This window comes from Salvelinus alpinus, chromosome 32 (assembly GCF_045679555.1).
Source record: "Salvelinus alpinus chromosome 32, SLU_Salpinus.1, whole genome shotgun sequence".
NCBI classification, from domain to species: Eukaryota; Metazoa; Chordata; class Actinopteri; order Salmoniformes; family Salmonidae; genus Salvelinus; species Salvelinus alpinus.
The window spans coordinates 6,065,440-6,093,367 of record NC_092117.1 but is presented as its reverse complement, the minus strand read 5'-3'; the positions used below and the strand labels follow the sequence as shown (position 1 = coordinate 6,093,367).

Genomic DNA, 27,928 nt, shown 5'->3' with positions numbered 1-27,928 from the left:
GGTGGTTGGATTATCTTGCGAAAGGAGAAATAAGCTTTTTGTGCGCATGGAAAACTTCTGGGAAATTTTATTTCAGCTCATGAAACATGGGACCAACACTTTACATGTTGTGTTATTTTTCAGTATACATTCAATCATACTTTCCCCAATGCCACATACACATGGAATAGAAATCCATTAAGTGATGTATAACATGAGCGTTATCTACAGTTTAGTGTAATGTTAGGGAAGTAATTATAAAGCACCGAAGTGTTATCGCAATACACATTTTAGAGGAATTAAATTGATAAACAAAACTCATGTTGGTACTAGCCTATAATATCCACAAAAATGCAATGTTTTATTTAGAGCAGCATTCTAACAGTTGAAGCCAAAATTCATATACACTTGGTCATACACACAATACCAATGGCTGTAATGTTTTATTTTTTATTTGTCTAGTTAAGGCTTACAGCCAAGAACATCCACGCAACATCAAATGCTCACATTCATACCATGTTTTTACCATGGTAGATTCATTTCTATTCATGGTAGAAATTGCCAAAGTAGAAGATTCATTTAATTCATGAACAAGTGCTATCTTGTGCCAGCTGAGCTCAAAGATTTTATACCAGAACTTTGGCCTATTTAGACAGGTTTATATCCAAACACGGGTAAAAGCTAATCTACAAGAGAAATATCAAACAATATGAATTGAATTTGAACTCAACTGGGTCTTCAATATTGTGACGTGTGAAATTGTAAATGATGCTGAAATTTCAAAGCAAAGATTGGCCTTGAAATAGAAAGCCCTCAAGCCTCTTGCATAACCATTTGCCCACCTGCAAACGCTGCTTAGTCTGTTCCATTTCACGCCGGTGACAGTGCTGCAGTCTTAAAGCACGAATCGAGTCAGTTGACGGGGCAAAGACGTGTGCATGTGACAGTCTGGGTGGAGCTAGGCATTGTCTGTGTGCCATTCGTTAGGCCAGGTTGAAACCTTGATTGTGATCTATGGCTTGGAGAAGCTTGTTTTGGAGCGTCTCCCGGCTGCTGTATTTGGGCAGGTCCAATAGGTTGAAGCAGGTGTGTGCAACGGGCAGGTAGTGTTCCCCGCCTCCCGTGGGTTGGATCACCAGCTTCAGGCTTTTCATGCCCAGGATGGGAATGCGGTCACTTCCTGTGAGAAACACTGAAAATACAATACACATTACTTCAGTGCCAAAAGCATTTAAGCAGTAAATAGCCCCTGCTAGCATGGCATTGTGACATGACAGTCTGAATGCTTTCAAATAGTGCCTTACAGAGAAAGAGCTTCTTCTTCTCCAAAGAGAGATCGTGGAACACCTCCCAGAAGAACTTGATGGTTGGATTTTCAGCCCAATACTCTCCTTTATACTCAGTGCTCTGGTGAAAGAAACAAATTCCATCACTGTACCACTCCAAGACCAATTGAGATCATTCAAGCGAATGGTGACACCTCTGTACCTTTTCAAGCTCTTTCCAATCGTAGTTGGTGTTGCCAATGACCATGGCCTGCAGTTCGTTGGGCTGGAACAGCTCCAGGACTTTGCCACCACACACTTTGTGGAAGCCTGCGAAAAAGGACTCGAAAAGCGCGGCCACTGATTTATTGAAGATGTAGTCCACGTATGCAGAGACAAACTCAGGCCTGAGGGGAACACCATGAAAAATAATACTCAGAAACGCATCAGCAGACACTCAGAGGCTCTCTACATATGTTTCGACACTCAGACAAGACATACGATTAAGCACCATTTTGTTACATAACTATACATTTGTTCAAAAACTTTTAATCAAATCAATCCACTGAACATTCAGCCCGACTTTGTCGCTAAGTAGAGGTTCAATTAGAAGAACTTGGAATACTCTGTAAAAGTACCTGTTTGAGTTGTCAACACAGATATCCATGCCATTTGGAACCAGTTCCAAGACCTCTGTGGCGCCAAAGTTTTCCACTGTAACCTGAAACAAGTTGGACAAATAACATTGACTTCTCCTAGTAAGCCTTGCACATGTCGTCACCCCTTTGCTATCTCTAGACAAGAGATTCAGCTAGCTAAAGTACATTGATGTAAAAATGTTGAAACTTACTGTGAAGTTCAAGCAGAATGTGTCTTCAACATCATTCTCTGTGTAGTCTAGTAACTGCTGCAGACTCCTGGTTTTCAGTGAAAAAAAGGGGGAAATTGCTCATACTACAGCCCACAGTGCAGTCGGAAAGTATGCAGACCCCTTGACGTTTTCCACATTTCGTTACGTTACAGCCTTATTCTAAAAGTGATTGTTTTTTTCTACTGAATCAACACACAATACCCCATAATGATAAAGCAAAAACAGGTTTGTAGACATTTTTGCCAATGTATACAAAATAAAAAATGGAAATATCACAATTAAATAAGTATTCAGACACTTTACTCACTACTTTGTTGTAGCACCTTTTGCAGCCTCAAGTCTTCTTGGATATGATGCTACAAGCTTGGCACACCTGTATTTGGGGAGTTTCTCCCATTCTTCTCTGCAGATCCTCTTAAGCTCTGTCAGGTTGGATGGGGAGTGTCTCTGCACAGCTATTTTCAGGTTTCTCAAGAGATGTTCGGTCGGGTTCAAGTCCGGGCTCCAGCTGGGCCACTCAAGGATATTCAGAGACTTGCCCTGGAGCCACTCCTGTGTTGTCTTGGCTGTGTGCTTAGGGTTGTTGTCCTGTTGGAAGGTGAACCTTCGCCCCCAGTCTGAGGTCCTGAGCGCTCTGGAGCAGGTTTTCATTAAGGATCTTTCCTCGATCCTAACTAGTCTCCCAGTCCCTGCCGCTGAAAAACATCCCCACAGCATGATGCTGCCACCACTATACTTTGCCGTAGGGATGGTGCCAGGTTTCCTCCAGACGTGACGCTTGGAATTCAGGCCAAAGAATTCAATCGTAGTTTCATAAGACCAGAGAATCTTGTTTTTTATGGTCGGAGTCCCTCAGGTGCATTTTGGCAAACTCTAAGCGGGTTGTCATGTGGACTCCAATCAAGTTATAGAAACATCAAGGATGATCAATGGAAACAGGATGCACCTGAGCTCAATTTTGAGTCTCATAGCAAATGGTCTGAATACTTATGAAGAGGGAAAAAAAGGTATTTAAAAGCTTGTTTTCGCTTTATGGGGTATTGTGTGAAAATTGATGAGGGGAAACATTTATTTAATACATTTTAGAATAAAGCTGTAATGTAACAAAATGTGTAAAAAGTCAAGAGGTCTGAATACTTTCCGAAAGCACTGTACACTAAGTATACAAAACATTAAGGACACCTGCTCTTTCCATGACATAGAATGACCAGTTGATTCTAGGTGAAAGCTACGATCCCTTAGAGTCATTTGTTAAATCCACTTCAAATCAGTGTAGATGAAGGGGAGGAGACAGGGTAAAGGATTTTTAAAGCTTGAGACAATCTAGACAGGGATTGTGTATGTGTGCCACTCAGAGGGTGAATAGGAAAGACAAAATATTTAAAGTCCCTTTAAATAGGGTATGAAAGTAGGTACCAGGGGCACCAGTTTGTGTCAAGAACTGCAACACTGCTGGGTTTTTCCAGTTTCCCGTGTATATCAAGAAGGAGGACATCCGGCCAACCTAACAACTGTGGGATGAAATGCTTTTGACACCTTGTATAGTCCATGCCCTGATGAATTGAGGCTATTCTGAGGGCAAAGAGGGGCGGGTCCAATTGCAATTCAATACTAATGTTGGGTATTCTCAGTGTATAATTTGGAATAAACTTTTTTGAAACGATATAATTTGCTGCATTGGAGATGTTATGTCAACCTTCTCATATCCTCTGATGCTCAAGAATCTTCCACAACCATTTACATTATATTGCATCATGAAAGCAATAAGCAGACCGTGCATCCACATTAGTGCTTAAGGGAAACCCGAGGTGCTTGACCCCTAAACTGACCTCCCCACATCAGGCATCAGCTCCTTAAGATCATCCAACGTGGGGTTCCTCTTCAGCAGCTTCTTGTACAGGGCCACTGGGAAGTGGAGGTCCACGATGGTGAGGTTGTAGATGGCCAGCCCACAGATGACCCCGATGAGTTGGAACAGGTCAATGTCCTCAAACGTCTGAGAGGAACATGGTCCATAGAGTGAGGAAATGCAACCAGGATGGTGTCCAAGCATACCAGTACTTCAGATTTAACAGAATACAACAAAATAACACTACTGGGAATACCTTGACAAAGTTACAACGTAAAGCTAGAGTTTTCTGAACTGACACAACAATGCGTAGACAACAACACATTTCACTGGAATGAAACAAAAGTGAAATGTATCAATAGAACAGTGTACCTTGTTTGCAAACCAGATCAGCCTGGACTCCTCGTAGTATCGGAACATGCCGTATTTGGGGTCCAGAAGCTCTCTCATGATGAGAAGGAAGAACTCCTTCCGCACACCCCCTGCATCGACCGCCTCTTCTCCAACAAAGATCACCTGCATTGCAAGGACATAACCATCAACTCCAGCGTACATCCAGGACAGCAGTCTCAACAGTCTGATCTGACCAATTCAGGTTCAGGGTTGTGTTCGGCAACGGAAGAAAACGGGGGGGGGACTTCAGGATAAGAGATGCTTATTGTTGCCCTAATGAATACAACCCAGGTGTGATGACAGAGGGTAAACAGGTTAACCTTCAGAGGTTTCTTGTAGTCGACGTTCTTGGACTTCCTGAGGACCTCCATGGTGTCCCCGACGATGTTCTCCCTCCTCACAATGAGGATGAGGCAGGGGTTAACAGACTCCACCACGGGAAGGAACATGGAGCTGAAGTTCTGTCGCTGCGCCTGGTCCACTGCCATCTAATGACGCCAGAAATAATTCTAAATCGATTCAACCGCTACAGCGCTTTTCATTATACAGAAAAATCTCAAGGTGCTTGAAAACCTAAACAAGCAAGCATAAGACACATTTTTAAAGAGAGCTCAACCGTCATGGTGCAACTACAAGATAAATCATGGAAATTGTCACACAATTAATTATTTTGTTCAACGTGTAAAAAACGAATGAGTCACTCATCCTTACCTGCATTTGAATAACAGCATCAGTCTGAAGCAGGGTGGTCTTTGCCTGGGCATCAAACACGAAGGGGTACTTACAGAGGGTGACCGCACTGTCATGAGCCTAAGGGGACAGAAGCAATAGCTTAGGGTCGGATATTAATGACAGCATTTGTAAAAGACGACGAGATTCCATGGGTTCTCAATACAAATTGTGCATTCAGGGATCGTATTGAAGTTCCTTAACTCACCATAGAGTACATCTGCTGTTGAATCCATGTGATGTAGTCGTTTCGGATGTCTATCAGGTCATCCAACTCGTGAATGTAGAATTTGTCGTACTGTATAATATGTCCGGCTCGTTCGTTCACCTAGGAGATCAATAAAATAAAATAAATGTTAACCCTGAGGCATTTCAATGAAAAGCTTATAATAAAAAATAATAATTTTTAAACCATAAATGTTTCCGTCTATAACTAGGAGTAATGTGAGAAAGACTGCTCTTCTACAGTACTGCTTGAATCACGCCATACAGCTCGGCCCCATAAAGTGAATCTGGCATATGTGACTTGTGTATGAACACTCACAGCGTGTAGGATCTCCAGGAGCTTGAGTGCCGTGTCCAGGAAGCAGGTGAAGACCCTCTGCTCTGAGTGGGGGACTCCCACCTTGTGCATCTTCAGCAGGTACACCACCACCACCTTATACAGCTCCACTAGCCTCTGGAAGACTGGGGCTTCGAATTGGGACCACCAGTTACCTGGATCAGTACAGAGCAAAGCAAAGAGACTTGAGACAATTTGGATGCAAAAATGGAATAAACTAAGAGGTTTACCTGACCACATAGTAGAATCTATAAAAACACTGACTGAAATCAATATGTTGAAAAATCACTCAAAATACCAAAACATGCTAATACTTCACTTAAATACCCAGACTTAATCTCTCTGAACAGTTTGCTGCTCCACTATGTTCACAGAACATACAGTTGGAAGTCGGAAGTTAACATACACTTCGGTTGGAGTCATTAAAACTCGTTTTTCAACCACTCCAAAATTTCTTGTTAACAAACTATAGTTTTGGCAAGTCGGTTAGGACATTGTGTGCATGACACAAGTAATTTTCCCAACAATTATTTACAGACAGATTATTTTACTTATAATTCACTGTATCACAATTCCAGTGGGTCAGAAGTTTACATACACTAAGTTGACTGTGCCTTTAAACAGCGTGGAAAATTCCAGAAAATGATGTCATGGCTTTAGAAGCTTCTGATAGGCTAATTGACATCATTTGAGTCAATTGGAGGTGTACCTGTGGATGTATTTCAAGGCCTACCTTCAAACCCAGTGCCTCTTTGCTTGACATCATGGGAAAATCAAAAGAAATCAGCCAAGACCTCAGAAAGAAGAATTGTAGACGTCTACAAGTCTAGTTCATCCTTGGGAGCAATTTCCAAACGCCTGAAGGTACCACGTTCATCTGTACAAACAATAGTATGCAAGTATAAACACCGTGGGACCACGCAGCCATCATACCGCTCAGGAAGGAGGCGCGTTCTGTCTCCTAGAGATGAACGTACTTTGGCGCGAAAAGTGCAAATCAATCCCAGAACAGCAGCAAAGGACCTTGTGAAGATGCTGGAGGAAACAGGCACAAAAGTATCTATATCCACAGTAAAACGAGTCCTATATCGACATGACCTGAAAGGCCGCTCAGCAAGGAAGAAGCCACTGCTCCAAAACCGCCATAAAAAAGCCAGACTACGGTTTGCAACTGCACATGGGGACAAAGATTGTACTTTTTGGAGAAATGTCCTCTGGTCTGATGAAACAAAAATAGAACTGTTTGGCCATAATGACCATCATTATGTTTGGAAGAAAAAGGGGGAGACTTGCAAACCGAAGAACACCATCCCAACCGTGAAGCACTGGGGTGGCAGCATCATGTTGTGGGGGTGCTTTGCTGCAGGAGGGACTGGTGCACTTCCCAAAATAGATGGCATCATTAGGCAGGAAAATTATGTGGATATATTGAAGCAACATCTCAAGACATCAGTCAGGAAGTTAAAGCTTGGTTACAAATGGGTCTTCCAAATGGACAATGACCCCAAGCATACTTCCAAAGTTGTGGCAAAATCGCTTAAGGACAACAAAGTCAAGATATTGGAGTGCCCATCACAAAGCCCTGACCTCAATCCTATAGAACATTTGGCCTTGCTCTGTGCGAGCAAGGCCTACAAACCCGACTCCGTTACACCAGCTCTGTCATGAGGAATGGGCCAAAATTCACCCAACTTATTGTGGGAAGCTTGTGGAAGGCTACCCTAAACGTTTGACCCAAGTTAAACAATTTAAAAGGCAATGCTACCAAATATTGAGTGTATGTAAACTTCTGACCCACTGGGAATGTGATGAAAAAAATTAAGTTGAAATATATAATTCTCTACTATTATTCTGACATTTCACATTCTTAAAATAAAGTGGTGATCCTAACTGACCTAAGACAGGGAATTTTTACAAGGATTAAATTATAGGAATTGTGAAAAACTGAGTTTAAATGTACAGTCGTGGCCAAAAGTTGAGAGAATGACACAAATATACATTTACACAAAATCTGCTGCCTCAGTTTGTATGATGGCAATTTGCATATACTCCAGAATGTTATTAAGATGAATTGCAATTAATTGCAAAGTCCCTCTTTGCCATGAAAATGAACTGAATCCCCAAAAAACATTTCTACTGCATTTCAGCCGTGTCACAAAAGGACCAGCTGACATGTCAGTGATTCTCTCGTTAACACAGGTGTGAGTGTTGACGAGGACAAGGTTGGAGATCACTCTGTCATGCTGATTGAGTTCGAACAACAGACTGGAAGCTTCAAAAGGAGGGTGGTGCTTGGAATCATTGTTCTTCCTCTGTCAATCAGCTGAGGACTGGGGTAAAGTCATTTTCTCTGATGAATCCCCTTTCCGATTGTTTGGGGCATCCGGAAAAAAGCTTGTCCGGAGAAGACATCAGTTCTGTGTCATGCCAACAGTAAAGCATCCTGAGACCATTCATGTGTGGGGTTACTTCTCATCCAAGGGAGTGGGCTCACTCACAATTTTGCCTAAGAACACAGCCATGAATAAAGAATGGTACCAACACATCCTCCGAGAGCAACTTCTCCCAACCATCCAGGAACAGTTTAATGACGAACAATGCCTTTTCTAGCATGATGGAGCACCTTGCCATAAGGCAAAAGTGATAACTAAGTGGCTCGGGGAACAAAACATTGATATTTTGGGTCCATGGCCAGGAAACTCCCCAGACCGTAATCCCATTGAGAACTTGTGGTCAATCCTCAAGAGGCGGGTGGACAAACAAAAAACCACAAATTCTGACAAACTCTAAGCATTGATTATGCAAGAATGGGCTGCCATCAGTCAGGATGTGGCCCAGAAGTTAATTGACAGCATGCCAGGGCGGATTGCAGAGGTCTTGAAAAAGGGTCAACACTGCAAATATTGACTCTCTGCATCAACTTCATGTAATTGTCAATAAAAGCCTTTGACACTTATGAAATGCTTGTAATTATACGTCAGTATTCCATAGTAACATCTGACAAAAATATCTGAAGACACTGAAGCAGCAAACTTTGTGGAAATCAATATTTGTGTCATTCTCAACTTTTGGCCACGACTGTATGTAAACTTCCGACTTCAACTGTAGCTACTTACCGAGCACCTTCAGTGGAGCCTCTTTCAGACTGATGAGTGCCTTGGCAAAAGGGATGGCCAGAGTCACGTATGTGTTTGGGTCGCTGAAGAGAGGACACTCTGGCAGGGTGAGGTAGAGTCTCAGCGCCTCGATGTCTGGAGGGGAGCTGCTTAGTCTGGGAATCAGGTTCTTTTCCAGACTGGCTGCAATCTGACAGATGAGAACACAGTGTAATGTTTAATGCTATAATAATTCATACAGACGGGTAGCAAACATACATCTATTGTAGTTAAGTGGATAACTGTCATTTTAGCCAGCCAGACTTATAATATAGCGACTCCCTTTATTTGCACCACTAATTGGAATACCCTACATGCTAAAGCGTCAACAAATGTCATAACACGAGGACGAATATTTTTGGTAAACCATACTTCAAAAATCAAATTACTCTCAGCCATGTACAAGTCACCTGCTGTGCAATTTCTGGATAGTCATGTTGAACGACTCTGTGAAACAAGAGGCGAGCCATGATCACGTCCACCCCTGAGCATTTACTGCTTGTGTTGTAGTGATCTGGATGGCTACACAAAACAGAGATTCCCTTCTGTAAAACATTTATCAATGACAATAGAACATAGCAAAAGCGTAAATGTAGAGTAAATGTTGACACTTCAGAAATCTTCAATGAACATGCAGACTGATCGTCCGTTTCAGTTGAAGGCAGACAGTTGTACAATTGACTAGATATCCTCCTTTCCCACTAAGTTTGTTTCTTCTTCAATTTTTATTTTTTTTTTTTTATTATTTCAATACTTTCAGTAACATTTTCAAAAGAGAAGTGTAATTGATATTACCTCCCAGCCAGAAAGCTTCCATTGAGGCAACTTGCAGAGGAAAACACCAGATCAATCTCGCTACAAGAAAAGTAAAAGAAAAACAGTGTTCAACACAGGCTCATGCAGATACACAATCTAGCTCTGACAAAAAAAAAAAGCACTGTTCATCCATACTATAGCTAATTCTTTTTTATGAGCGTATTTTGAGAAGTGAGGATTTTACTTGGAAATCTCTTGTGGGAGTCTTCCGTGTGTATAATGGTTCAGCCATCTCTGAGTGAGTTCAGCAGATAAGGTGCATATGTGTCTTCTGGGATCTGGTATTCTGATGTCGTCAGGCACCAGAGGGTTCTAGCAGAATAAATTGTATTAAATGACTTAATTATAAAAAGTAAACCATTTCACTATCATGAACATGTAAACGGTAAGCATTGACATGTTTTCAGCACGTGAAGTCTGACATGTTTACAAACTGTATCACCAAAATCCCCAAATAGGATTGGCAACACTTCATGTATAAATTTCTCTCATGGAAAAATAAATATAAATTCAACATTTGTTAGCGCAGAACCTTAGTTATGAGGACTCTGATAAATTAGAGCTGGTGGGGTATGAAAATGACCTGGGGCGTGTAATAGTGGGCAAAGCTCTGGTCCCCTCCAGCATAGATCCTCTTAACACAGCAGCCCTGCTCCATGTCTGGAATATAAAGTTATGATCAGTCTTCTGAATCAAAGATTCAAATCAGATGCAGAAACTTGAAGTGTTTACCTGTGGAACCCGTCTGAGGGCGCCTGTACTAACCTGTGTTTGTGGGCGTCGGGCCGTTGTAGGCCACCCAGGGGCCTTTGACTGGGGCAGGGCTGTTCCTGTTGGATGTGGAGCGTGTACCGAGCTGCCCGTTCCCTCCCAGCCCAAATGAATCCATCTTTCCAGAGGAGGGGATGAAGGCCAGAGTGTGCTGTCTTGAAAGGATATACCAAATATCACAAATGTTTCTCAAGACACCATGTTTTCTATGATGTTAGTGTTTTTAGGAACTTTGAAATGTCAGCCCAAATACTTGTCTCCCCCAGATACCATAGGTTTCAGATACATGTATATCCCTCACGCTACACATGATTTTCAAAATCATTCTGGAGACTATAGACTTGGTGAATCTGCTTTGTGTATTCTAAAACAGACCAGTGCCACATTTGAAAGCAGAGATAGCGCAGCAGACAGTGTGCTGTACCTTCCACAGGATATCTGTGTGACTACATTTCCCATGAGCTCAAACACCTTCCTGGGGTTGATCTCATGGTTTGTAGTGTTATGTCCAAGCTGGCCATACCCTCCTGCTCCAAATGTAAACACACCTCCTTCCTATGAAAGAAACAAAACAAAATCTTAAGAGGTGAAAGGGGTTTCAGAATGTACACTAAACAAAAATATAAATGCAACATGTAATGTGTTGGTCCCATTATTCATGAGCTAAAATAAAAGATACCAGAAATGTTCCATACACACAAAGCAGGTGTGGCATATCAAGAAGCTGATTAAAACAGCATGATCATTACAAAGGTGCACCTTGTGCAGGGGACAATCAAAGCCCACTGAAATGTGCAGTTGTCACAACACCACAGATGTCTCAAGTTGAAGGAGTGTGCAATTGGAATGCTGACTGCAGGAATGTCCACCAGAGCTGTTGCCAGAGAATGAAATGTTTATTTCTCTACCATAAGCCGCAGTATTTGGCAGTGTGTCCAACTGGCCTCACAATAGCAGACCATGTGTATGGCGTCTTGTGGGCGAGCAGTTTGCTGATGTCAACGTTGTGAACAGAGTGTCCCGTGGTGACGGTGGGGTTATGGTATGGGCAGGCATAACCTACAGACAACGAACACAATTGCATTTTATTTATGGCAATTTGAATGCACAGAGATACTGTGACGAGATCCTGAGGCCCATTATCGTGCCATCCATCTGCCACCATCACCTCAGGTTTCAGCATAATGATGCACTGCCCCATGTCGCAAGAATCTGTACACAATTCCTGGAAGCTGAAAATGACCCAGTTCTTCCATGGCCAGCATACTCAGATGTTATCCATTGAGCATGTTTGGGATGCTGTGGATCGACGTGTATACGACAGAGTGTTCCAGTTCCCGCCAAAATCCAGCAACTTCGCACAGCCATTAAAGAGTGGGACAACATTCCACAATCAACAGCCTGATCACATCTATGCGAAGGAGATGGTCGCGCTGCATGAGGCAAATAGTGGTCACACCAGATACTGACTGGTGTTCTGATCCACGCCCCTAACTTTTCTTTAAGGTACACTACATGACCAAAAGTATGTGGACACCTGCTCGTCGAACATCTCATTCCAAAATCATGGGAATTCATATGGTGTTGTTCACCCCTTTGCTGCATAACAGCCTCCACTCTTCTGAGAAGGCTTTCTACTAGATGTTGGAACATTGCTGCGGGGACTTGCTTCCATTCAGCCACTAGCATTAGTGAGGTTGGGCACTGATGTTGGGCGATTAGGCCTGGTTCGGAGTCAGCGTTCCAATTCATCCCAAAGGTGTTCGATGGGATAGAGGTCAGGGCTCTGTGCAGGCCAGTCAAGTTCTTCCACACCGATCTCGACAAACCATTACTGTATGGACCTCGCATTGTGCACGGGGGCATTGTCATACTGAAACAGGAAAAGGGCCTTCCCCAAACTGTTGCCACAAAGTTGGAAGCACAGAATCGTCTAGAATGTCATTGTATGCTGTAGCGTTAAGATTTCCCTTCATTGGAACTAAGGGGCCTCGCCCGAACCATTATTGCTCCTTAACCAAACGTTAGTTGGCACTATGCAGTCGGGCAGGGAGCGTTCTCCTAGCATCCGCCAAAACCAGATTAGTCCGTCGGACTGCCAGATAGTGAAGCGTGATTCATCACTCCAGAGTCCAATGGCGGCAAGCTTTACACCACTCCAGCCAATTCTTAGCATTGCGCATGGTGATCTTAGGCTTGTGCGGCTGCTCGGCCATGGAAACACATTTCATGAAGCTCCTGATGAACAGTTATTGTGCTGACGTTGCTTCCAGAGGCAGTTTTGAACTCGGTAGTGAGTGTTGCAACCGAGCAGACTATTTTTAAGCGCTACGCACTTCAGCTGTCCCGTTCTGTGAGCTTGTGTGAGCTACCACTTCACGGCTGAGCCGTTGTTACTCCTAGACGTTTCCACTTCACAATACTGCACTTACAGTTGACCGGGGAAGCTCTAGCAGGGCAGAAATTTGACAAACTGACTTGTTGGACAGGTGGCATCCTATGATGGTGCCACGTTGAAAGTCAGAGCTCTTCAAGTAAGGCCATTCTACTGCCAATGTTTGTCTATGGAAATTGCATGAATGTGTGCTCGATTTTAAACACCTGTCAGCAACGGGTGTGGCTGAAATAGCTGAATTCACTCATTTGAAGGGGTATCCACATCCTTTTGTATAGATAGTGTATCTGTGACCAACATATGCATATCTGTATTCCCAGTCATGTGAAATCCATAGATTAGGGCCTAATGAATTTATTTCAATTGACTGATCTCCTTATATGAACTAACTCAGAAAATCTTTGAAATTGCTGCATGTTGCATTTATATTTTTGTTCAGTATGAATGAAATAACAATGTACAGTGCCTTCAGAAAGTATTCATACCCCTCTACTTATTCCACATTTTGTTGTGTTACAGCCTGAATTCAAAAGGGATTAAATATATTTTATTCCCCTCACCCATTGACACACAATACCCCATAATGACAAAGTGAAAATATGTTCGATATTTTTGGCAAGTTATTGAAAATTAAAGACAGAAATATCTAATTTACATAAGTATTCACACTCGAGTCAACACTTTGTAAAAGCACCTTTGTCGGCGATTACAGGTTTGAGTCGTCTTGTGTATGTCTATCAGCTTTGCACATCTGGATTTGGGGATTTTCTCCCATTCTTCCTTACAGAGCTTGAGAAAATCTGCTAAGTTAGATGGGGAGCGACAGTGAACAGCCATCTTCAAGTCTTTCCACAGATTTAATGGGATTCAAGTCTGGGCTTTTTCTGGGCCACTCAGGGACATTCTTGTTCTAAAGCCATTTCAGCGTTGCTTTGGCTGTATGCTTGGGGTCATTGTCCTGTTGGAACATAATCTTGGCCCCAGTCTAAGGTCGTTTGCACTCTGAAGCAGGTTCTCATCAAGGATTTGCCTATATTTGGCTCCATTCATTGTTCCCTCTATCCTTACCAGTCTCCCAGTCCCTGCCACTGAAAAGCATCCTCATAGCATGATGCTGCTACCACCATGCTTCACGGTAGGTATGGTGTTAGACGGTTGATGAGCTGTGCCTGGTTTTCTCCAGACATAGTGCTTTGTATTCAGACTAAATAGTTATATTTTTGTCTAATAAGACCACAGAATATTTAGCCTTATGAGCTCAGTCTTTCACATGCCTTTTTTCAAACTCCAGGCGTGCGGTCATGTGCCTTTTTCTAAAGGAGTGGCTTCCGTCTGGCCACCCTCCCATAAAGCCCAGATTGGTGAAGTGCTGTAAAGACTTGTCTTTCTGGCAGGTTCTCCCATCCCAGCCAAGGAACTCCATAGTTCTGTCAGAGTTGTCATTGGGTTATTGGTTACCTCCAGGGAGAGTCTGGGTATTTCCATATTTTTTCAATGTCTTAATCAACACTAGAATTTGTTTAATATCCTTCCCCAGATATACACTGTGTACAAACCATTGGGAACACCTACTCTTTTCATGACAGACTGACCAGGTAAATCTGGGTGAAAGCTATGATCCCTTCTCACTTGTTAAATCCACTTCAAATCAGAGATTTGGGACAACTTCAGACGATTGAGCCATGGATTGTGTATGTGTGCCTGTATGCAAGTGCATTTGAATGGGGTATAGTAGTAGGTACCAGGCGCACTGGTTTGAGTGTGTAAAGAACTGCAAAGCTGCTGGGTGGACTCCAACCAAGTTGTAGTGACATCTCAAGGATGATCAAAGGAAATTTAATGCAAATGAGCTCAATTTGGAGTGTCATAGCAAAGGGTTGTGAAAACGTACAGTAAAAGTCCAAAGTTTGGACACACCTACTCATTCAAGGGTTTTTAGTTTTACATTGTGGAATAATAGTGAAGACATCAAAACTTTGAAAATAACACATGGAATCATGTAGTAACCTTAAAAAAAAAAAGTGTTAAACAAATCAATATATATTTGAGATTTTACATTCTCCAAAGTAGCCACCTTTTGCCTTGATGACAGCTTTGCACACTCCTGGCATTCTCTCAACCAACTTCATCTGGAATGCTTCTCCAACAGTCTTGCAGGAGTTCCGACATATGCCGAGCACTTGTTGGCTACTTTTCCTTCACTCCGCGGTCCAACTCATCCCAACCCATCTAAATTGGGTTGAGGTCAGATGATTGTGGAGGCCAGGTCATCTGATGCAGCACTCCATCACTCGCCGTCTTGGTCAAATAGCCGTTACACAGCCTGGAGGTGTGTTGGGTCATTGTCCTGTTGAAAAACAAATGATAGTCCGACTAAGCGCAAACCAGATGGGATGGCGTATTGCTGTGGTAGCCATGCTGGTTAAGCGTGCCTTGAATTCTAAATAAATCACTGACAGTGTCACCAGCAAAGCACCCCCACACCTCCTCCATGCTTCACGGTGGGAACCACATGCGGAGATCACCCGTTCACCTACTCTGCGTCTCACAAAGACATGGCGGTTGGAACCAAAAATCTCTAATTTGGACTCAGACCAAAGGACAGGTTTCCACCGGTCTAATGTCCATTGCTCGTGTTTCTTGGCCTAAACAAGTCTCTTCTTATGTGTCCTTTAGTAGTGGTTTCTTTGCAGCAATTCAACCATGAAGGCCTGATTCACGCAGTCTTCTCTGAACAGTTGATGTTGAGATGTGTCTGCTACTTGAACTCTGTGAAGCATTTATTTGGGCTGCAATTTCTGAGGCTGGTAACTAATGAACTTATCCTCTGCAGCAGAGTTAACTCTGGGTCTTCCTTTCCTGTGGCAGCCCTCATGAGAGTCAGTTTCATCATAGCGCTTGATGATTTTTGCAACTGCACTTGAAGAAACGTTTAAAGTTATTGAAATGTTCTGGATTGACGGCCCTTCATGTCTCAAAGTAATGATGGAATGTCATTTCTCTTTGCTTATTTGAGCTGTTCTTGCCATAGTATGGACTTGGTCTTTTACCAAATAGGGCCATCTTCTGTATACCACCCCTACCTTGTAACACAACTGATTGGCTCAAACGCATTAAGGAAAGAAATTCCACAAATTAACTTTTAAGAAGGCACACCTGTTAATTGAAATGCATTACAGGTGACTACCTCATGAAGCTGATTGAGAGAATGCCAAAAGTGTGCAAAGCTGTCATCAAGGCACAGGGTGGCTACTTTGAAGAATCTCCATAGGTGTTATTTCATAGTTTTGATGTCTTCACTATTATCCTACAATGTAGAAAATAGTACAAATAAATAAAAACCCTGAAATGAGTAGGTGTGTCCAAACTTGACTGGTACTGTTTGTAAATGAGATATTTCTGTATTTAATTTTCAATAAAATATGCAAAACTTTATAAAACATGTTTTCACTTCGTCGTTATGGGGTATTGTATCTAGATGGGTGAGAAGAAAAAAAACAATCATCCATTTTGAATTCAGGCTGTAACAACAAAATGTGGAATAAGTCAAGGGGTATGAATACTTTCTGAAGTATAGTTATACTTAGAGTATTACTACTACATACAGCTATTACCTCCCTGTGTAAGAGGAAGCTACCTTTGTAAGTGCGGCAGTGTGGTCCTCCCCACAGCAGATGTAGATAACCCTCTGTGACCTGAGGGACTTGAGCAGGGCTGGATAATACCGATCTGAAATATTATTTGGTTTAATGTTATTTCTTCTGGCTTCTTTTCAAAACAGATTAACAGTGATTCACAGGAAAGTTGCTCAGTCAGTCTTACCATTGTTGTCATTGAGGCCGAGTTGCCCAAACTTGTTGCGCCCCCAGCCAAAGACGGCCCCTGAGAATGTGAGGGCAAAGCTGTGAGCACCACCTGCTGAGATCTGGATGAAGGGAATCCCCTGTAAAGACTGGATGACTTGGGGAGTAGAGATGCCTTGTCCAGCTACTCCCAGCCCTAGTTGTCCGTATCGGTTTTGTCCCCATGAATAGACTTGGCCTCCTAAACAAGGGAACACATTTGAAGTATTTAATATAAGATGGGAAACCTAATTAAGCAAATCGTTCAGCAAATTCCCTGTTTAAGTAAAATCAAACCAGACAGAAAGTGAATGCATAATCTGGAGTAGTCTATTGTCCCCGGGGGGAAATTCAAGTTAGTTGTGTTTGAAGTCCTTGGGTGTATTTGGATTGTTTCTGAGATGTCTATTATTTCCCCTTTCCTAGTGACTTTACCTTGACCTCGTTTGAAAATGTCAGAGTTTAAGGTAAAGATGGGAGGGATAGTCACTAAAGCCGGGTATACACGACTTTCAAAAATAAGTAAATAAATATATCACTGAGCCTCTCCCATTAAAAACAACTATTTTTCCTGTCGTGTCGCTCACACTAAACAATGTGGCACAGACAGAGGTCACAACAGTTCAAGACTCTTGACTAGGTCGCGAGGATTCTCCGTACCACGCTGTCTCGCCAAAACAATGATGTGATAACATTTTACGTAGCTATAACCAGATGTAGCTCAAAGCAGCCTTAAGCGTGAATGTCTAACTGGAAAGAGTTTGTCATACAGCGTTGAAATACTGTATCTAGCCAACATTTTGAATTTAATAACATTGCTTGTGAACGTCAGAGCTGTAACAATTTGACACTTTGGCGAGTACAAAACGCATGCTAGTAGTAAGCCTAGTCGACGCGCTCTCTCAAATCTACACATTCTGGATGATGAACTTGATCATCGCACTGGCTTCTTTTCTGGCGAGCTCCGATTGACTATTGCTGATCATCCAAACTTGTTGTTGCACATCTCACACTGCAAGAGCATTGCAGATTGTGCCGATAAAATGAAACATTTGAAAATATTGGGACGTCTGGGACTGCTCAAAGATGAGATCGGTAGCCCACAGATTACGTCTCTGAGCCGCTCACATTACATGAGCGTCGGTGACGGCCACGAGTAGACAACATTGGGATTTTGTCTCCGATCTCAAACTTGTCTGGGACTGCTAAATTGGGGCCAAAATTGTGTAGTGCACACCCGGTTTAAGGAAAAGCAAGAAGAGGATAGCGTTTGATTTAATCTGTCCATCCTCATTCATGCCTTGCTCTGATCAAATGTTATTAGTCACATGCGCCGAATACAACAGGTGTAGGTAGACCTTACAGTGAAATGCTTACTTTACGAGCCCCTAACCGACAGTGCGGTATAAAAAAAATACGGATAAGCAATAAAAGTAACAAGTAATTAAAGAGAAGCAGTAAAAAAATAGCAATATATGCAGGGGGGTGCCGGTACAGAGTCAATGTGCGGGGGCACCGGTTAGTTGAGGTAGCATGTACAGTTGAAGTCGGAAGTTTACATACACCTTAGCCAAAAACATTTAAACTCAGTTTTTCACAATTCCTGACATTTAATCCTAGTAAAAATTCCCCGTCTTAGGTCAGTTAGGATCCCCACTATTTTAAGAATGTGAAAATGTCAGAATAATAGTAGAGAGAATTATTTCTTTCAGCTTTTATTTCTTTCATCACATTCCCAGTGGGTCAGAAGTTTACGTACACTCAATTAGTATTTGGTACCATTGCCTTTAAATTGTTTAACTTGGGTCAACTTTCAAGTAGCCTTACACAAGCTTCCCACAATAAGTTTGGTGAATTTTGGTCCATTCTTCCTGACAGAGCTGGTGTAACGGAGTCAGGTTTGTAGGCCTCCTTGCTCGCACACGCTTTTTCAGTTCTGCCACAAAAAATTCTATGGGATTGAGGTCAGGGCTTTGATGGCCATTCCAATACCTGGACTTTGTTGTCCTTAAGCCATTTTGAAACAACTTTGGAAGTATGCTTGGGGTCATTGTCCATTTGGAAGACCCATTTGCGACCAAGCTTGAACTTCCTGACTGATGTCTTGAGATGTTGCTTCAATACATCCACATCACTTTCCTACCTCATGATGCCATCTATTTTGTGAAGTGCACCAGTCCCTCCTGCAGCAAAGCACCCCCACAACATGATGCTGCGACCCCCATGCTTCACGGTTGGGATGGTATCCTTCAACTTGCAAGCCTCCCCCTTTTTTCCTCCAAACATAACGATGGTCATTATGGCCAAACAGTTCTATTTTTGTTTTACTCGACCAGAGGACATTTCTCCAAAAAGTACGATCTTTGTCCCCATGTGCAGTTGCAAACCGTAGTCTGGCTTTTTTATGGCGGTTTTGGAGCAGTGGCTTCTTCCTTGCTGAGCGGCCTTTCAGGTTATGTCGATATAGGACTCATTTTACTGTGGATAAAGATACTTTTGTACCTTTGCTTGCTTTTGTTCCTTTGCAGTTGTTCTGGGATTGATTTGCACTTTTCGCACCAAATTACGTTCATCTCTAGGAGACAGAACGCGTCTTTGTCCTGAGCGTTCTGACGGCTGCGTGGTCCCATGGTGTTTATACTTGCGCACTATTGTTTGTACAGATGAACCCAAGGATGAACCAGACTTGGAGGTCTACAATTTGTTTTCTGAGATCTTGGCTGATTTATTTTGATTTTCCCATGATGTCAAGCAGAGGCACGGAGTTTGAAGGTAGGCCTTGAAATACATACACAGGTACACCTCCAATTGACTAAAATTATGTAAATTAGCCTATCAGGAGCTTCTAAAGCCATGACATCATTTTCTGGAATTTTCCAAGCTGTTTAAAGGCACAGTCAACATAGTGCATGTAAACTTCTGACCCACTGGAATTGTGATACAGTGAATTATAAGTGAAATAATCTGTCTGTTAACAATTGTTGGAAGAATTACTTGTGTCATGCACAAAGTAGATGTCCTAACTGACTTGCCAAAACTATAGTTTGTTAACAAGAAATTTGTGGAGTGGTTGAAAAACGAGTTAATGACTCCAACCTAAGTGTATGTAAACTTCCGACTTCCAACTAAGTGCTACGGGTCAGTAGTCATTTACGCAGGTTACCTTAGTGTTCTTGGGCACAGGCACTATGGTGGTCTGCTTAAAACATGTTGGTATTACAGACTCGCACAGGGAGAGGTTGAAAGTGCCTTGAGAATGTTGACCTGTCTAAAGGTCTTAATCATATCGGCTGCGGAGAGCGTGATCACAGTCTTCCGGTACAGCTGGTGCTCTCATGCACGTTTCAGTGTTATTTGCCTCGAAGTGAGCATAGAAGTAGTTTAGCTCGTCCGGTAGGCTCGTATCACTGGGCAGCTCTCGGCCGTGCTTCCCTTCGTAGTCTAATGGTTTGCAGGCCCTGCCACATCCGACAAGCGTCAGAGCCGGTGTAGTACAACTCGATCTTAGTCCTGTATTGACGCTTTGCCTGTTTGATGGTTCGTCAGAGTGCATAGCGGGATTTCTTATAAGCTTCCGGGTTAGAGTCCCACTCCTTGAAAGCGGCAGCTTTCTGCCACTTTCTGATGTCACTAAACTGAAATATAAAGCATGAATGAAGCAACATTTTATTTATCTATCCACATGTATTGAACAAACTCACCATAACGATGATAATTTAGTGGCATTGAATCGTGTCAAGTAACGTTTCAGAGAATTTCCCACAATTATCTTTAGGCCGAGTTTTGCTAAAAATCGTCAAAGGATAGTCCTGTGCATCCTTGGCAAAGGGAAGTAGGTAAGGACTGATCGAGCGTCATTTCATTTTTCCTTGCTACCCGTCAAACTTCCAAGTCACCAAAGGCATTAGGAACTTTCCTTTGCCTTAAAGGACTATTCGAATGCCCCCCTTACCTCTAGACAGAGCATGGGAGTGCCGATATCCACAGGCTACCTGAGCAATTTCTACATCTGATAAACTCTTGATGTTTCTGAGGGGGGGAAAAAAAGTCAATTAAAGTAAAGTAATCGTTGTGCTGTTGTAGAATATATCTCCACTACATGTCAGGCACGTCACAAATCACTTTTATTTAGTTTTTTAGTTTTTTTTTTTTTTTAAATACCACAATGCAAAAGTATCGGTACAAATGGGGTCATGTTCATACACGTTGAGTTGTACGCATATCATTTATGAACAGGATTATGTTTTAACTTCCTGAGAACTTTAAAGTATTATTTTATTCACCTGGGCACACGTACACAATCTTCAAAGTTTATAAGGCCCAGCTGTCCATCTGTGGCCAAGCCCCATGCAAACACTTGTCCTTTGTCATTCAGTGCGAGTGTATGGGCCTCCCCACATGACACTGCCACAATGTTCTGTGCATCTAGTGCCACAACCTGCTCTATGGGGAACACAAAGCATGATATGGTTTAACACATCGATTTACCAGTTAATCTAAAGATAGTTTTCAACCAAACACGGCGTTAGACAAGGGCTGACCCATTATGGGTTAATTAGAGTAAGGGGAACATGCAACACTTACCTGGTTTCTTTCGAGACTTCTCGTGCCCCAGCTGCCCAATGTCATTGCAGCCACAGGTGTACACAGTCCCGTCTCCCAGTAGAAATGTGGTGTGCCGTCGGCCACATCCGATATCGCACACCTGCTTCCCATGAAAGAAATCACATTTCCGGGGCTCCACCACAATCTCCTCATCAATCCCGCCCAAACCTAGCTGACCGAAGGAAGCATTTCCCCAACACAGCATTGCCAACGCTCCCCTCTAGCCCCACTCCTGGTGTGGACCAGGTCAACAGGATTACAGTCCCTGTGAAAGGGTGAGAGAAATAGCTAAGAGTCAAATAAATGACATGAGGTCGGTTACTGAGCACAAAATTGTCAACATCCAAAAATACATACGTTGTGGCAAAGAAGTCCTGATATCAAGTTGTGTACACTTGGGCCATCTGTGGCTGGGGAATCTGTGATGGAAAGCACCAGAACAGACTGAAATAGTCTTGTAAATACTGTCACATTACACAACAGATTGAATGACCACAGAACAGCATTCCAGAGTACGATGTTTGTGTGACATCATCCTGTGCAGTGCACTAAATTAACCCTTGAATCATGACAGTGAGGATACCTCCATTTTTTTTTATCTGGGGTTGATTAATACCCTACTAATCCTATAATTCACTCACTTCTGTAACGGCCCGCATTTAGGATACTTCCCCAGAAGAATGAATGCCCCACCCTGCCCCACTATTTTATGATCTGATGAGGTATTTTTATGAGCGAAGATGTCTCATTGTTAACTTATATGAATGTGTGATGTTTATCTAGTGTTGTATGTGACTTATATGAATATAAAAGGCCTCACAATGCTGGAGGTGTGCGGTTATTCTCGAAAATGTACTTAGTATCCCCTAGAAAGGCCTGGAACATCTTTACTGCAGTGCAGTGCAGTTAGATTCTTATCTCACATGTGATAGACACCAGTTAAAATGTCACTGAAGTGTCAGTTGTGTCTGTTGTTTACACAAGTATAAGTCCAGGTTTATCTACTTGCTAAATTATTTCATGGCATTGCAAGTGTGATAGCCTGGAATCTTCTCTGACAGAGTAGCTAGCTAGCCACTATAATTAGAATGCCTCTGTCAGGTGTGCGTGTTGAGTATCTCATTGGTACTTAAACATAATCCAAAAATGGGTGCAGTAAGTGGTTTTCCCCATAGAGTCACCCATTAGATCAAGGGGATGAATGAATTACATATATATATATATTTTTTTTTGCACTAACAGGGCCCTACCCCCTCACACATAACATGCACATATATTTATACAAACTACACACAAGCTGCTGCTACTCTGTTTATACTATATCCTGTTGCCTAGTCACCTTACCCCTATACATATCTACCGCCATCACTCCAGTATCCCTGCACATTTTAAATATTGTATTGGAACTGACCCTGTATATAGTATGCTTACTTACTTATTGACTTCTTCATATTTCTCGTGTTTTTTTCCCTAGTATTACATTGCTATTGATTATTGGGTTGAGTTTGCAAGAAAGGCATTTCACTGTAACGTTACTTGTGCATGTGACATTAAAACATCTGCTACAACATGGAATTATACAAATATTCTAGGGCAAGTGTCAGGGGAACAAAACAATTTGAAATAGTGTTATTAAACAAGCCATTCCACAAAGTACAGAGGTAACTTACCAACTAAAAGGGAACATTATGATGCCTCCAATTATACTGGTTGTACTATTATTTCACGACACAAGTCAGCTAGTTAGCTAGTTAGTTAACATTTTTAGCTAGTTAACGTTAGCTAGCCATCTAGCTACAGCTATCCACCGTTCAGTTGTCAGCATGCAGCGCCTGCATTCTAACTGGCTATTAATCAAGACAGACCTTCACAGGTAAGTTATATGGATAACTAGCAGTTAACCCACACTAGTTGCCTAAATATGGACAAACCCCGCCTATGTGCCGCAAATGGATTCTGCTTACCTGTTGCTAGCCAATGCAATGGTGGCAAACGCTGGCACGGACGAGAGGTCTGAAATGTTTTTCTTGTATTAGCTAAATTTCGATGACCAGACTTGCTCGGAAGGTGTAAATTGTAGATAGTCATTGAGATCAGGCAACTGCTGGCGCCACATACCAAAATCGTTTGCAATGCACTGTCATATTAATGACTGTAGCTTTATATGCCGTGTCATATACACAGAAGAAAAGCACTCGAACATACCGTAGTCAAAGACTGTAACGTTCTAGAGTTTTTAGAAACTGGATGTGACGACAAAGCCACCCTCTTCTTCTTCTCTGGTATAATGATGTGCGTTCCGCCACCTAATGTGCGGGTGGATGATAAAGATCCAAAAAATAAAAAATGTATGCAGCGTAAAAAATATTCATACAAACTATCAAAAATACATTTTAACTAAACAAAATCAACTTTCTTTTCTGTTAAAATACTAAATTCTAATCAGATCCCTAGACAGGCTCAGAAGGATCCTGTGAGGGCGGGACGTTTTCTGGCGACAGGAGACCTTGCAGTGAAAAAGTCTTGGAGCCCCAAAAACGTATCGGCTGCAGATATAGTGATGCCCAACTTCTTGGAATTCTTGGACACTTGTGCAGTACAATTAATAACTGTGGCTATAAATGCTACAAAATCCACCTTCTTCACAATGAGTGTATCCAGATCATAGTGCATCCATCATCATATCTTCTTCAGCACTGTGGCCTCTTGACCCTTTGACTCGCTTCACCACCTCCACATAGGGGATCTGCTGTGCATCCCTGATCTTTGACACCTCAACCTCTTTCACCCTAACAGGGCACTCAAGGAAGTCCGGAGTATGATCCCCACCACAGTTGCAACATTTTACATTCACAGTTTATTCAATAACATACTTCCTCCATCTGCAAACATTTGACACGTGGCCATATCTTTTGCAATTCCCAGACTGTAGTTGTTTGGACACAAATGCTCTCACCGCATACCTCACATATCCAAGCTTCACATGTGCAGGTTGTCTCCTCAACCAGTAATAGTATCGATAGGCTTTTCTCCTTCTTTCCATTTACCATACCGGTCACTCCTGGGATTTTCGACACTCCAGACATACTTTAACTCCTTTGGCAGCTGCCCTTCTTCGAAGATCAACACAGGTTACTTCCAATGTGGGCAATTTTGCCAGATCCATTGCACGCGTCTTCTGTTTTTCATCTACACAATTAACCAAAACAAGGCCGCTTCTAGTCACCATGATTGAATCCACCTTTCCCACTGCTCTCTTCACAGTCCTTGATAGTACAAATGGATCTCGCGAATTAACCTCCTTGTCCACCTTGACATTGATCCATTAGCTGGTCTAAGGTCAGGTTTGTTCTTCTTCTTTAGGATTATTCAGCATTTAAAAAATAATGCAACTCTGTTGCCGTATGCACAATAATAGTCAACCTGTCATTTCTGCTTTCCACAATCTGAGTCGTGTTAATAACCTTTCCAATGAAAGCTACTAAGTCCATTTTATTTACTATCAAAGCGTCCTTTGACACAGCATGATTTCTGAACAGACCTCGAAACCATGTCAGGACTAGCAGAAGCACCAGTTCTGACAGTAGGTCCTCTTACTACGGGAGCAGCCATAGTAGCTCCACCAGTCCACCTAGTAGTGGCAGCAATCTGTCTTACAGCCTCTGCAAATGAGACATCATGATTGATTCTATATCTCTGGGCTTCTCTTGCCTCTCTCTGCACCTGGCATCTACCAAATGCTGCACTGTGTTCCCCCCCACAATTACAACACTTAGCCTTCACATTGTTCCCACAGTCGCTGTAATCATGTTCCCCTCCACACTTGGCACATATTTTCTTTCCTCTACACTGAGCAGCTACACTGAGTGTACAAAACATTAGGAACACATTCCTAATATTGAGTTGCACCCCCTTTTGGCCTCAGAACAGCCTGAAAATAGTTGGGCATGGACTCCACAAGGTGTCGAAAGCTTTCTCCAATGCTTCTCACAGTTGTGTCAAGTTGTCTAAATGTCCTTTGGGTGGTGGACCATTCTTGATACACATGGGAAACTGTTGAGCAGCGTTGCAATTCTTGACACACTCAAACCGGTGCGCCTGGCACCTAATACCATAACCCCATTCAAAGGCACTTAAATCATTTGTCTTGCCCATTCACCATCTGCAAACAACCTTAGACTGGGTAGAAGATTTACATTTACATTTCAGTAATTTAGCAGTCGCTCATTTTACAGTTAGTGCATTCATCTTAAGATGACAACCACATATCACAGGGATAGAAAGTACATTTTTTCATAAATAAAGTAGCTATCAGTAGAGGGGGGTCAAGTGCAAGTGCTGGTTGAGGTTTTCCTCGAGGTGAGGAGGAGGATTATATAAGATACTGTCTGAAGAGGAAGGGTTTCAGATGTTTTCAGAAGATGGGCAGGGACTTTGCTGTCATAGCTTCAAGGGGAAGCTGGTTCCACCATTGGGGTGCCAGGACAGAGAAGAGATTGGACTGGACTGAGTGGGAGCTGCCCTCCTGTAGGGGTGGGAGGGCCAAGAGACCTGAGGTGGCAGAACGGAGTGCTCGGGTTGGGGTGTAAGCATAGTGGGCTGTAGCGTTCTGAATAAGTTGCATGGGTTTGATGGCACAAGCGTGGAGCCCAGCCAACAGCGAGTTGCAGTAGTCCAGATGGGAAAGGACAAGTGTCTGGAATAGGATCTGCGCCGCTTCCTGTGTGAGGTAGGGTCGTGCTCACAGATGTTGTAGAGCATGAACCTGCAGGAGTGAGTCACTGCTTTGATGTTTGCAGAGAACGACAGGGTCTTGTCCAGGATCACACAAAGATTCTTTGCACTCTGGGAGGGTGGCACTGTGGAGTTGTCAACCGTGATAGAGAGGTCTTTGAGCGGGTAGGCCTTCCCCCGGGAGGAAGAGCAGCTCCCTCTTGTCGAGGTTGAGCTTGAGGTGGTGGGCCAACATCCAAGTTGAGATATCCTCCAGGCATGCAGAGATGTGTGTCCCCACTTGGGTGTCAGAAGGGGGGAAGGAGAACAGTAGTTGAACTAGGAGCGGTCTGCCAGTTAGGATGAAATGTAGGATGCAATGTAAGAGTGTGCAGAGCCTAAAGCACCCAGCCGTGAGAGGGAGGAGGATCTGATGGTTCACGGTGTCGAAGGCAGCGGAGAGATCTAGGAGGGTCAGAACAGAAGAGAAAAAGTCAGCTTTGGTAGTGCGGAGAGCCTCCATGACACAGAGAAGAGCAGTCTCGGATGAGTCACCCATCTTGAAGCCTGATAGTTAGGGTCAAGAAGATTGTTCTGAGGGAGATAATGAGAAAGTTGATCATAGATAGCACGCTCAAGTGTTTTGGGAAAAAAAGAAAGAAGGGATACAGGTCTATAGTTTGTGATGTCAGATGAGTCGAGTGTTGGTTTCTTGAGGAGAGGAGCGACTTGGGCCATTTTGAAGTCAGAGGGGATGAAGCCAGTGGTCAGGGATGAGTTGATGAGGGAAGTGAGGAATGGGATAAGTTCTCCAGAGATGGTCTGGAGAAGGGAGGATGTGATGGGCTTGAGCGGGCAGGTGGCCAGGCCTCACTAGTTGCAGGATTTCATCTGGAGAGAGAGGGGAGAAAGAGGTCAAGGCGTAGGGTAGTTCTGTGTGAGTTAGACCAGTGGACTCAATAGGCTGAGTGAAATTTTAAGTGGTAGAAAGCAGAGGTGTGGACTTGAGTCACATGACAAATATGATGACTTGCAACTCGACTTTGACTTTAACACCAATGACTCGTGACTTAACTTGGACTTGAGCCTTTTGACTCGAACTGACTTGATACCCTCCCCAAGCCCAAATATTAAAATTGATGCTATTAAAAAAAGTGTGCAGCGCATCAACTCATCATTTAATGGATTACAATTTGAATCGGACAGCAGCCAATCAAATTGTGCCAGCTGAGAAAAAGTTGCGCGTGACAGTGCAGAGGAACATCGGAAGGGTGAATTCAGATGGAGCCCTTGGAAAGATGATACCCAAAATTATTATTTTCGGATATAAAGACTACGCTGTATCAACAAAAAAGCGATTGCAACTTGCAAAACATGCGGGAAGAAAATGACAGACGGAGGCGCAACAACTTCCAACTTTGTTCGACATTTTAAGCTGCACAAAGAACGGTAAGTCGTGGCTAATATAGCTGACAGCTATATCATTCATAACTTTGCTAGTGTAGCATAGCCTAAATCCTGCCTGAGGTTACTGCTGTTCCTAAAGCCATTGACATATGTTAGCCTACTGTAACCACACACGCAGTGTGTGTGTGTGTGTGTTAAGGTTGGGCACTTGTGTACAAGCCTACATCGCTAGATTGCGCCCCATAGCGATCCTCGATCGCTATTGGGGGGGGGGGGGGGGTCTTTCTTATGGCTACCCATATATTTCCATGGAACTATAAAGTTTATTTGGAAAGTAATAAATATATTTTTAAAAGCATTCATGATTTGCGTAAATGTAATATACTACCTATTACTCTTGTTAAAAATATTAAATGGTATTACATTTGGGGAAGAGCACATTATGACTTGTTAGGACTCAAAACTCAAAGTTTAGGACTTGAGACTTGTTGGTCTTGACTTGACTCGAACTTGCCTGTCTTGACTTGGGACTTGAGTGCTAAGACATGAGACTTACTTGTGACTTGTAAAACAATG

The 27,928-nt window shown here is 42.8% G+C and overlaps 1 protein-coding gene across 5 annotated transcripts; it reads right to left on the bottom strand.

Moving 5' to 3' along the window:
- Nucleotides 1-51: 51 nt before the first annotated feature.
- On the bottom strand, nt 52-27,928 carry herc4 (HECT and RLD domain containing E3 ubiquitin protein ligase 4). 5 transcript variants are annotated; one of them, XM_071379799.1, is made up of 25 exons: nt 27,909-27,928; nt 21,590-21,651; nt 21,212-21,497; nt 20,911-21,070; nt 20,580-20,656; nt 16,608-16,829; nt 16,423-16,514; nt 10,815-10,945; nt 10,385-10,545; nt 10,203-10,279; nt 9,804-9,931; nt 9,599-9,658; nt 9,214-9,325; nt 8,765-8,954; nt 5,631-5,803; nt 5,295-5,414; nt 5,069-5,167; nt 4,678-4,845; nt 4,337-4,480; nt 3,945-4,111; nt 2,095-2,161; nt 1,883-1,965; nt 1,468-1,651; nt 1,284-1,386; nt 52-1,171 (listed from the first exon to the last, which is right to left on the bottom strand). In XM_071379799.1, exons 3-25 carry the CDS (start codon nt 21,435-21,437, stop codon nt 963-965), a joined length of 3,153 nt encoding a protein of 1,050 aa, XP_071235900.1. In that variant the 5' UTR covers nt 21,438-21,497; nt 21,590-21,651; nt 27,909-27,928; the 3' UTR covers nt 52-962. The 5 variants fall into 5 exon arrangements, with proteins under 5 accessions (XP_071235900.1, XP_071235899.1, XP_071235898.1 ...); XM_071379798.1 differs by lacking the exon at nt 27,909-27,928 and adding an exon at nt 23,197-23,475 and having other exon boundaries at nt 21,590-21,676; XM_071379797.1 differs by lacking the exon at nt 27,909-27,928 and adding an exon at nt 23,197-23,475.